Genomic DNA, 12,666 nt, shown 5'->3' on the forward strand with positions numbered 1-12,666 from the left:
AAGGATCTAGATTATCCAGCCTGTCACCCATCCGGCTGTTGATAGCAGATCACAGGATATTAAAATCTTGCGCAAAAGGCAAAAATCCAGAGATTCCCAGGACCGATGGTCCTGCAGGGACCCTAGGTCCTTCTTCACTAGGCAGAGAAAAAAACTGCAGGAAGCAGCTTGAGGGGTTATTACCAGAGGGACCGCCCCCTGGGCAGAACTGTAAAGTTCTGTTTTTCACATGTATTACATGTTCTGCCTAGTCTTCTCCTGAAGGTGGCGTAATAACCCTATGGTCAAGATTATTAGAGCTGTGTCAGTCAGTGAACGAAAGAGAAATAATTATTTGATCCCCTGCAAATTTTGTACGTTTGCCCACTTACAAAGAAATTAAGTGTTTATATTTTTTATCATAGTGTATTTGAAATAATAGAGACAGAATATCAACCAAAGATCCAAAAAAAACACGATACAAATGTTATAAATTGAGTTACAGTTCAGTGGGTAAAATAAATATTTGATCCCCAAGAAAAAAACATGACTTCTATGCTCGCCAATTCTCCACCAAATACTATGTTCCTTGTAGTTATTTACCAGGTTTGCACACATCTCAGGAGGGATTTTGGTCCACTCTTCATTACAGGTCTTCTCTAAATCCTTAAGGTTTTACCTCAAAGTTTCACCACCCTCCATAAATTATCTATAGGATTAGGGTCTGGAGACTGGTTCGGCCACTCCATGACCATAATGTGCTTCTTCTTGAGCCACTCCTTTGTTTCCTTGGTGGTATATTTTGGGTCATTGTCATGCTGAAAGACTCATCCACGGCCCATCTTTAGTGTTCTGACTGAGGGAAGAAAGTTTGCATCCAAGATCTTACAATACATGGCCCCGTCCATTGGCCCCTTAATGCAGCAAAGTCGTCCTGTACCTTTAGCAGAGAAACAGCCCCAAAAGGATAATGTTTCCACTGCCGTGCTTGACTGTAGACATGGTGTTCTTAGGGTCATAGTCAGCATTTTTCTTCCTCCAAACACAGCGAATCGAGTTAATGCCAAAGAGTTCAATTTGGTCTCCTCTGACCACAGCACTTACTCTCAATCCTTCTTTGAATCATTTAAATAATTCAGAGAAGGATGACACTACTGAAGTTACTGCAACTTCAGAAAAAGTTTCTGCGCTACTTTGACTCCAAAGTTGCCCTGAAAATCGCGTGACTTAGCAGTCAGCTAGTGTGAAGCCTAAAATGAAGACATAGCTAAAGGTTTGTGGCAGGAAGAAGAGGCCAATACTAGGCGGTCCAGGAGAGTTAGGAAGGTCTTAGTAAGACCAATATACAATAGAGGTGAATATAAGAGACTATGATGTTCTTAAACTGATAGTGTAGGCATGACTAGCAGCCAAACATGTCACAGATTGTCAGATTGCAGAATGGTTGGGGCGTGGTTATTATGCAAAGTGGTCATTTGCAGAAAAAAAACTACATTTATGCCAATGCAGCATAACAATAGCATAGGATACTTTTCTTCTGAAGAAAACTGTAGCGAAAGCGGTAATGAGCAGATCCCCTGACTTCTACTACACTGCTGTACAGCTACCTGGTGCAGAGAAAATTGCCTAAATATGTACTACATAGAGGTAGTCTTCTTCAGGGACTGCCCAGGTTTCTGTTAACTATAGTGAATAGGTCAGTAGTCCATTGCCTCCCTTTATGCACCAACTTATATATGTGGTTTTTGGATTTGCAATGTTCTTTTTAAAATAATTCAAACCAAGACAATAGATTCAAAGGTAAAATCTGCTTTATTTATATTTCAAAAAAAGGATTGTAGAAAAATAACCACCAACTATAAAGGAGTCCAGAAACAAAAGAGTAAACCTTTTAATGACAAACATGTAAGGCACATAAGGTTTTTTTTTTTAATAAAGCCATATTTATATAATTTTCTTTTAAAATATCCTGAAATAAAGCTCTAACATCCAGTGGTCAGAAATACTCAATATTTTTATTGCTTGTGTCTCGAATTGTGAGCTTTTCCATAAATATTCTGAGGCTGAGATTCAGCACCTATACATTTCCTAGTTATATTAATTGAATGCTTTCCTGTCTTGTATTTTACCCAAAATTCCTCCAGAGAAAGCATAGTATGGGCATGACTTAAAGTGCCGGGTTTGTAAGAGTGTCACTAGTAAGATAACATTCAGCAAGATACAAGTTTTCATTAAATGAGAGCAATTTGCATCTTTTATGAGAATGCATGAACTGTCTCTACATCAAACTAGACTTTGTTTTTTATGGGATACACACCACAATCTCGTTCTCTGTGCAGTATGTTTTGTAGAATTCCAAAGATAATGATAATGTCTGTTTTATACAGGGGCGTTCATACATGCCGTTCTTTCAACATTTATCAACTGGCTCGGGTTCCACAAAATCTTAAGCGGGGTATATACATGGAGTTTTGTTTTTGTTCAACCAGCAGGTTGAATTAAGAAAAAAATGACAGACTCCTATCCACACAAGCAATGTGGATCTCTCCTCCTGCTGCTGTTGTATTTTGACAGCGGGGACTCCCCCTGCCAGAATACACTGATCAGCCATTGGCTGCAAGGTTTGAATGCTGGTTTTCCAGCAAGACCATTCAACAAAAACCTAGTGGAACAGACTACAAACGTATCGAAATTCATCCAGATCCTGCTGAACCCTCCAAGTTTTGATATGTGTATACCCTGCTTACGTAAGTTTTTCCTTGCAAATGCAATGAGCAGAGGAATTACATTAAATTATGTCATCAATATTCTTTACTCATGGCTACTTATACAGTTCTTCAAAAGTCCTTATCAAAATGTTTATCTTAACCAATGAACACACTGTATTACAGTAATCTTACCCACAACACATGTGCGGGGTTTTAACAAATGTACCACTAGGCTATATTAGAATGTAAGTTCCCAAGAACAACTGTAAAAAAATTAGTAAAGCATTTCACTAATACTCAAACACTAAGCAGCTCCTGGTATTGTGCCATTTTTCTGTAGTGATGAACGAAAGATGCATGAAAACAAATACATAAAAACATCCAATCATTCAGGAGTATTTGGTTTCTTGGAAATTCCCCCTCTAGTGGTCAGAAATAGTGCTGTGCCACTTTAAAACATGCTCCTGACTACAGTTAAAGAGAATGCCTGTTTACAATGGATGATGCATATTGTACACATGGAGAAGGCATCTGGGATTGGAGAGAAGGCAGCAAGGATCGGAGATGGTGTACAACAAAGGGATGGGACACACTCAGGATCAAAAGGCAGTAATTGACAAAGATGGTGATGGGAAACAGATGGAAAAATTAAGGCTGAATATTTTGAGAAGCGAGGAAAGACACTTTCAGTGGCATGTCCAAGATGTCTTCTGCCAGCTGCATATGCACGGCAAATATATCAGATTTGAGCTAAGATTTATTGGTGGGACCTATATATGCTTGTTTGATAATTTTATTAGAACTTGCTAAAAAGAAAAACCCTTTGTGTTTTTGATGATGGTGAAATCTTGTGTGTCCACAAACAAAAAAGCACTGCTCCAATGCTATACATTTTGCCAAAAAGGATACACCCATTCATCAGTGCTGAATTAAATATGACTTTTTCTCCCTAAAACACTGAGCAGTTTGCACAAGACAGCACCTAACTGACCAGTTATATTTTACAACCACATAGAAATCTGCTAAGGCAACCAGGAAGAGAGTCACATAGATTTGAAGTTTGTACATATGTGGATAATCCAGTGAATTGGTTTGTAGTTTAGGTAGCTTAGCAGTGCTTTCTGAATACTTTTGGTTTTTGATAATAGCCTTAAAAGGAGACATCAAACCGAGTGGGTACCAATTAAACAGTGCAGGTATCACTTTGAGATGACAACATATAGATCCATAGTCAAGTGTTTGTAGTGAAGGTTTACAAGTTACCTCACTTTTTAATAGTCTATGTACAAGAGTCACTATAACACATCCAAGTTCCACATGGTAGGCCTTTTTTGCCTTGACTATGCTAGAGGTTCAAATGAAGTTCCTTTGAATATTGCACAAGCTTCAAGCTTTACCAACAAAAGTTAATAGAAGGCAATCGAAGAACCATTGAACATAAAACCAGTTGACTCCATGGCAAACTCATTGGTGATGTAAACATCCTCTGAAAGTCATGATTCTCAGGATACAGGTTTCCTAGCAGCAGTGCAGGCAGCCAACACATAGAATGAACAATGAGTGCCTTGGGTCACAAGAACATCCACTTTACAGCGGTGTCGGTTTATAAAACACATATTTCCCACAGCTGGGTGAGCTTGTCTTCTGTTACTGGGTTCAGCACAATGTGTTGTTGATCATACTGATTGCCCCCTGTGGGAAAGAAAAATTGCACAATTTAACAAATAAGCAGTATCTGATCACATCAAATGAGTACAGCTTTCATTCAATATACTCTTACTAATGGTATTAGCAGATGATTAATGTACAGTAAATGTGTATATTAAAAAATAAATCTAGATGTAATTGGGAGAGCACAAGATGTAAGTAAAATCACAATAAATCTTGTTGCCCAAATATACGAAGCATCTATTATTATACAACAGTGTCACTAGTTAAATCTCATTTGAAATATCTAGTGGTCATTACAAGGGTTCCAATGAAACAGGGTATATTTTGCTTAGATTCTACTGTCAGAATTTCTACACAACATCAATATAAGCTTTGTGTAAGCCAAGGGGAGCTTAAAGTGATTGTGATTGTTTTAATAACAAACATGTTATACTTACCTGCTCTGTGGAATGGTTTTGCACAGAGCAGCCCTGATCCTCCTATTCTTGGGTCCCTGCTGGCGCTCCTGGCTCCTTCCATCCACCATAGCAATCTGCTTGCTATGGGTGCGCTTGTGCGGACTTGCTCTTGAGCCGAGCCAGTGGCTCCTGCTACTGTCTCTGAGCCTATGAGGAAGAAGAGAGCTGAGACCTGCTGCTCTCATGCACGTTACTGGATCAAGATCAAGCTAGGGTAAGAAAATGGGGGGTTGAGGGGAGCTGCACTCAGAAGTTTTTTTTTTACCTTAATGCAGAGAATGCATTAAGGTAAAAAACCTTCAGCCTTTAGAACCATGTAAAGTAAAGCTCAATGTTTAATGCCACTTTAACTCGTTTGTATAGGACACACTGGCCTGAATTAACTATTTCATGTTAAATAATTTTTATTAGAAAACTTCAAGGTACAGAAAGTATACAATTGTGAGTTATACACAGTTAGCTGCCAGGGCAGTGGTATAACATCCTGTTCAGGCATGGCAAAAGCTTGCAGGTATATGGAACATGAACCAATAGATACAGGATTGTCTTGTACCTTGAAAAGAGTTTAAACAACAGGAAAAGTATTGGTTTGAAATAGACCAGCGATTTAAGTGGGAGGCATACTTCAAGGGAGAGGGGAAAAAAATTAAGGCCTTCAGAGAAGGTGAATGTAACAAGAGGAAGTTGCAGTAGTGGGTAAAGGATACAGAGGCAAAAAGGGGAGGGAAAATGTAATTTGGGGCAAGAAGAAGGGTTAGGGGAAAAAAAGGAAGGGATGGGACATCACAGCTGTTCTTCCCCTACAAGGAAGAGTAACATTCTACTGACATTGAAGGGTGGGCATATTGTATCCAAGGAGACCCTACTACAACAAATTTCTTGTGAGCACCTAGGAGAACTCTAGTGAGTTTTTCTTTGATAAAGAACATATTGATGCACTGGCAGACTTCTGCAAAACTAGTGATTTGTATTTTCCAGGCTTTTGCTATGGTCTGTTATGCTGCTAATAAAACATGGGTTGTTAACCTCCTCTCACCCGCCCTATAGCCGAATGACGGCCTTAGAGTGGGCGGCTTCCTTCGCCTGGCCGTCCCTGGATGGCCTGGTGTTTACTTCCGCAATGCGCGCCGCCGGGGGCGCGCATCGCGGAAGTATTGTATTTGCCGTGTCTCCCGGAGACAGGCAAATACAGATCGCCGTGAAGACCAATCAAAGCGGCCCTTCACAGCGCGATTGCAGCTGCCAATGGGAGATGATCTCATATGTAAACATATGAGATCATCTCCCATTGCCGTGTCTCTCCCTCCTCACACAGAGACAGCGTGTGAGGAGGGAGAGCGATCTATGTGTCAGCCCCAGTGCCAGTGTCAGCCCCAGTGCCATCTGTCAGCCCAGTGCCATCTGTCAGCCCAGTGCCATCTGCCAGTAGTGCCAGTGCCACCTGCCAGCGCCTGCCGCCAGCGCCACCTGCCAGCGCCGCCCGTCAGCCCCAGTGCCGCCCGTCAGCCCCAGTGCCATCCGTGCCGTCAGCCCCAGTGCCGCCAGCCCCAGTGCCACCTGCCAGCACCAGTGCCACCTGCCAGTGCCATCCATCAGCCCCAGTGCCGTCAGTGCCAGTGCCACCTGCCAGTGCCACCTGCCAGCGCCATCCGTCAGCCCCAGTGCCAGTGCCGCCAGTGCCACCACCAGTGCCGCCAGTGCCACTTGCTAGTGCCACCTGCCAGTGCCACCTGCCAGCGCCATCCGTCAGCCCCAGTGCCACCTGCCAGCGCCACCTGCCAGCGCCATCTGCCAGCCACAGTGCCATCTGCCAGCCCCATTTGCCAGAGCAATTAGCCAGAGCAAATAGCCAGCACCATCTGCCAGTGCCAGCCCCATCTGCCAGCCCCATCTGCTAGCCCCATCTGCCTCCAGTGCCATCTGCCTCCAGTGCCATCTGCCTCCAGTGCCACGTGGGGTCACTTTGTGGGCATTTCCATTGTCCTGGTGCTCCAGGGCCTTCAAAACTGTAATAGGTGGTTGAGAAATAAGATGTGTAATTTATGCTCCTAGAATGCCTGATGGTGCTATTTCAATATTGGGCCTCTGTATGTGGTCAGGCTGTGTAAAAGTCTCACACATTTGGTATCGTTATACTCGGGAGGAGTAGTAGAACGTATTTTGGGGTGTCATTTTTGCTATGTACATGCTATGTGTTGGAAATATCTTATAAATTGACAACTTTGCGTAAAAAAAATGCGTTTTCATTTTTTTTCCACATTTTCCCAAAACTTCTGGAAAAAAAATGAACCATTCAAACGACTCATTATGCCTCATAGATTATACGTTGGGGTGTTAGCTTTCCAAAATGGGGTCACTTTGTGGGCATTTCCATTGTCCTGGTGCTCCAGGGCCTTCAAAACTGTAATAGGTGGTTGAGAAATGAAATGTGTAATTTATGCTCCTAGAACGCCTGATGGTGCTATTTCAATATTGGGCCTCTGTATGTGGCCAGGCTGTGTAAAAGTCTCACACATTTGGTATCGTAATACTCAGGAGTAGCAGAACGTATTTTGGGGTGTCATTTGTGGTATACACATGCCATGTGAGAGAAATAACCTATTACATTGAAAATTTTGTGAGATAAAAAAAAATAAAAAATCTTAATTTTGCAAAGAATTGTGGGAAAAAGATGACAACATCAAAAACCTCACCATGCATCTTAGTAAATACCTTGGAATGTCTACTTTCAAAAAAGGGGTAATTTGGGGGATATTTGTACTTTCCTGACTTGTTCGGCTCGCAAGAAATGAGATAGGCCACCAGTACATCAGGTGTGATCAATTTTGTGCGATTCGCACCACAGATTGTAGACTCTCTAACTTTCACAAAGACCAAATAATATCCACTAATTTGGGTTATTTTTACCAAAGATATGTAGCAGTATAAATTGTGGCCAAAATGTATGAAAAAAAAATTATAATTTGCAAAATTTTATCACAGAAACAAAGAAATATGCGTTTTTTTTTCAAAATTTTCGGTCTTTTTTCATTTATAGCACAAAAAATAAAAACCCCAGAGTTGATCAAATACCACCAAAAGAAAGCTCTATTTGTGGGAAAAAAAGGACACAAAATTCATTTGGGTACAGTGTTGCATGACTGAGTAATTGTCATTCAAAGTGTGAGAGCACCAAAAGCTGAAAATTGGTCTGGTCAGGAAGGGTGTTTAAGTGCCCAGTAAGCAAGTGGTTAATTAAAATTTTTAGAGAGTAACTGGATGTTTGAGATGAAATAAAGCAAACCAAGGGTCTCTCGGTATGGGACAGTGTAAAAATGTTGCAAGAGCTTAAGGCAGAGGCAGGACTACCAGGGTCACAAAGGTCACACTTGCTACTAGGCCCTGGCATTTTGCCACCATAGCAGGCCTCCAAAGACATCAGGATTGGGGCTCACTGCAAAACATTTGAAAGGGTCCCACTGAGGGACTAGAGCTGCATGATTCTGGCTAAAATGAGAATCACAATTTTTGCTTAGGCCCCTTTCACACTAACGTTCCGTTCAGGCCCGCCTGTCAGTTTTTCAGGCGGACCTGAACGGGTGCTCCATAGAGCTCTATGGAGCGTCGGATGTCAGCGGTGACATGTCCGCTGACATCCGACCCGCTCCGATCCGAAAAAGTGTGACGGAGGAAAAAGCTATTTTTCCATCCGTCTGCGGATCGGATCGGATGACGACGGGCACTGCGGTCCGTCGTCATCCGATCTCCCATAGGGGAGAGCGGCGCTGTGACAGGTCCGTCCCTGCACAGTGTGCGGAGACAGACCTGTCATCTCCCTGCTCAGCGGGGATCGGCGGAGTGATCCCCGCTGAGCAAACGGACATCCACGGGGCGGATCAGAACTGATCCGCCCCGTGTGAAAGGACCCTTAGAATAAAGATCACGATTCTCACGGTGTACCATCTTCTTTCACATTATACAAAAAAATTGGGCTAACTTTACTGTTTAATTTTTCTTCAATTAATTAAAGTGTATTTTTTCTTTTTAATTGCGTTTGAAAAAATGCTGCTCAAATACAGTGTGACATTAAATATTGCAACAACCACCATTTTATTCTCTAGGGTCTCTGCTAAAAAAATATATATATATATAATTTTTTTTTTTTTTTTTAGCAGAGACCCTAGAGAATAAAATGGTGGTTGTTGCAATATTTAATGTCACACCGTATTTGAGCAGCATTTTTTCAAACGCAATTAAAAAAAAAAATACACTTTAATGAATTGAAGAAAAATTAAACAGTAAAGTTAGCCCACTTTTTTTGTATATATATATATATATATATATATATATATATATATATATATAACTCTTTATTACAATTTTTTTTTTTACAAATTAATATACATACTTTATACATTTTATTTTTTCTACCAAGATATTAACATATATTCCTATTTTCATATCTATTCACTCTTACATCTCATTCTTCCCACTGATCCATCTTATAGTCACGATTTCCTTCCTTCTTTTATTCACTTCATACTATAGAATCAGGTCTTCCTGCATCCATTGTTAAATATGATCTATTCCATTTTTCCCATATCTTTTCATATGGCTGCAGATTTCCCCTTTGTTCATACATTTTTCTCTCCTGTGGTACAACCTGGTTTACTGTCCTCACCCATTAACTTATTGTCGGTGGATTTGGCTGGATCCATTTTTCCACTATATGTTGTTGTGCCAGGAATAATACTTCTTACAAAAATATCCTAGTATATCTACACCCTTTCTTCATTCATAACTCCCAATAAACATAATCCCACTGTAGCCTTAATAGTCTTATTTAAAACTTTTCCTACTTTCCCAACCACCTGTGCTTGCAACAGTCTTGAACATAGATTCAGCTGAATTTATTTATAGGGCAAGAAGCAACTGTAGACCAGATTTGTAACCAGTCTTTTCTAGCTATAGTACCTGGGAGGTCCATCTTCCATTTAGAAATAACATAGCCCGGTCCCAACTTTGAGATGTGTCGCTGCCATCAATTTCAAAATGACCTTATTTTTTTTTCCCATTTTCTTAGTTTAAACATTTGATAGGTTTTTTCATTTTTATTGTGAATAAAATATGAGTCTATGAGATTTGCAAATTATTGCATTGTTTTTATGTAGATTTTACAAAGCATTCCAACTTTTTGGAATTGGGGCTATCGTTTTTTTCAAGGAAAAAAAAGGCTTACTCTAATTGGCCAAGGTGGACATGATGTGATCCACTTGCCCCTACTGTTTCTGGAACAGATTGCAACTTACTGTATACAGTCATGTCTGGCATCCCTTTCAAAGTAAAATTTCCCTTTTATCCCAAAGTGTACCTTTAAAATACACGTTACCTTTGACATCTAAAACTAGATTTGGCTTTGATCGGTTGTGGATTCTGCCCTCAGGACTGATACTCCAAAGAACTGGTGATGTTCCAGGTTCATCCAGACTGAAGCCAAGTTTGCTGCCAGCGGTGATCAGACTCCCTGCACTGACCATACTGCATTCTTCAGCAATCTGCAGGTTAGAAATGATAGAAATTACTATAATGTATACTAATGTATTCTTAACAAAAAAGAGCATGTAAATGTAAATAAAGAGTGAAAAGAAAACATATAGTGGATCATTATGTAGTAGACTAACCACTTTTAAAAGACATTCTATAGACGGAAGTCTCATAGGTTCCGAATAATGCACCACAAATTAACACAAAGATTTAGAATTTTAACTAAGACTGGCATTTCTACTGTTTGATAAAGCATATCTGCTTTTTACACTATATAAAGACAAACGCCAAAAATTTTACCTAACCAGTTATTGACTAGGATGAACCTCATACATCCTACAGACAGATGAATACTTGCAGGTATTTCTATCAGAACCTGTTGTCAGTTTGACAGCCAAAGTTCTAATCTGTGAAGAAGAGTTGCTGTCAGTGGCCCTATGCTACTATAAACTGATGTTTCAGCATAAGTGCCTGTTGACAAGGAATCAAAAAAGAATACAATGTATTAGTGGCAGGTGTCAAAAACCAGCTAATTGCAATGCATCTATTATTTAGGCACAGAAATAACATAGAAATAACACAGAAGACAACCTGGAAACAGATTTTTTTTAACAGTGTGAACAATGATACTTTTTATTAATATTTTTAAAGTATAGTATGGTAATCTAATTCTGCACTTTTTCCCTCTTTAACTTGGCACTAAAATTATGTTTCTGGTACCAAAGATGGCAGAATTATTTACACATTAAATGAGGTGTCATTTTTTTTTTTAATGTTGCTTATTTTTATGTCCCAAAAAAAAAAAATCACACAACACAAAAGTGAAAACACTCCTAAAACCTCAAAACGTTATACCTGAAATTCCTAGACTCGTGCAGACACAGATTTTGCAAAAAGTGTCTTGTGTGCTTTCTAATAGTGGTATAGCACGTGCCAAATTTATGTGCCTCTTTAGAACCTGTCACATGACACTTTCACAAGATCTGTGCCAGGGACTCTGAGTGTACGCCAAAATAGAGTTGGTCTTAATTTGCTCCACATTCGTTAAGATACAAAACTGCCAGTATTGTATTCTGAATTTGGTGCAGGAATTGCATCGCAATGCAAAAGTGGTGCATTGCAGAACTACCTCCATTTGACACATAAGTCGCTGTTAGAACCAAAAAGTGTTGCAGATGCTTCATGCATTTGGCACAACACATTAACAAGAGGGATTAACATCAGGATTAAGCAACTTTATTGAATTCACCTTTGTATACTTTATTAAAAAGCAGGGAACCTATAGAATAAAATTGTAGTAGTTGCTATTTTTTCCTATTGTACAATATTAGCACAACTGCTTATCAAATCGATATTTTCAGTAGTAAATATACCTAAATATATTGATCTCACAAACACAATAAAATATTCATATTTTCATTGTAAAGTTTAAAAAACATTAAAGAGTCGGGTAAATAAGCTCCATGTGCACAGTAATGTTCATATGTACAGGTGCTAGGTAGGTTTTAAAAATATTTTTACTTTTTTTTATATATTTTATATTATAATATGGAGATAAACAGTAATTCAGTCCATATATTGGAATTATCATCAACATAGACCTGACACTGTATTACATTTCAGAAACCGCACTTTCATAAACAGAAATATTGTTACAACCATAGATGACCACAGGCAATGCTCAAATTCTAATTATTACATCACTGGTATAAAAATCTAAAACATTATTTGAAAAAGTGACTAACCAGTCTGATCTCCTCGCCTCAAGATGGGTTTTTAGAACCACAAGAAAAAACAAGCACAATTAGGGAAGGATTAGAGCAAGGTAGTCCTCTCCCAAACACATATGTTTGTTCACAGCCTTGTATTTTACCAAGGCAGGGTAGGGTATGACTTGGCCTGATCCCACACAAAGAAAGGGAGGAAAGGGAGGAGGATGTATTTGGACGAAAGGGAAAAGAACAGAGGTGATTGTAGAGTAAAGCTGGGTACACACTGTTCAGCATGAACCAGCCGACTTGTGTGTATCAACTGGCTTTTGTCAAAGGGACACCCTGGAAAACCAGCATCCAATCAGCACTCACAGCCAATGGAGCTGCAAGCGCTGCTCAGTGTATTCTGGCAGGGAAGGAGGTAACCTTCCTGTCAGAATACAATAGCACAATTGGAGTTGGGGGGGGGGGGGGGGGGGGGGGCGCGCCACGGCACTAACATCTCTTGTGTTGGTATGGTGATCTGTCTTTTTTGTTCAACCCTCTGGGGCACTATATATGTAAAGCGCTGCGTAAATTGACAATGCTATAAAAGGTACCTGTAATAAATAGATA

General features: G+C 39.9%; 1 protein-coding gene across 3 annotated transcripts in view; it reads right to left on the reverse strand.

Moving 5' to 3' along the window:
* Positions 1 to 1,772: 1,772 nt before the first annotated feature.
* Positions 1,773 to 12,666, reverse strand: part of CRYBG1 (crystallin beta-gamma domain containing 1) — a 333,633-nt gene continuing 322,739 nt past the window's right edge. For all 3 annotated transcript variants that reach the window (XM_077487171.1, XM_077487172.1, XM_077487173.1), the window contains 2 exons: positions 10,185 to 10,350; positions 1,773 to 4,379 (listed from right to left, as the gene is read on the reverse strand). In XM_077487171.1, the coding sequence (XP_077343297.1) occupies positions 4,291 to 4,379; positions 10,185 to 10,350 (255 nt within the window). In that variant the 3' untranslated portion in view covers positions 1,773 to 4,290. The remainder of the gene's footprint in view (positions 4,380 to 10,184; positions 10,351 to 12,666) is intronic.

Source organism: Lithobates pipiens, unplaced genomic scaffold, assembly GCF_037356315.1.
Source record: "Lithobates pipiens isolate NorthernLeopardFrog02 unplaced genomic scaffold, aLitPip1_a1.2 Scaffold_18, whole genome shotgun sequence".
In the NCBI taxonomy this organism is placed as follows: Eukaryota; Metazoa; Chordata; class Amphibia; order Anura; family Ranidae; genus Lithobates; species Lithobates pipiens.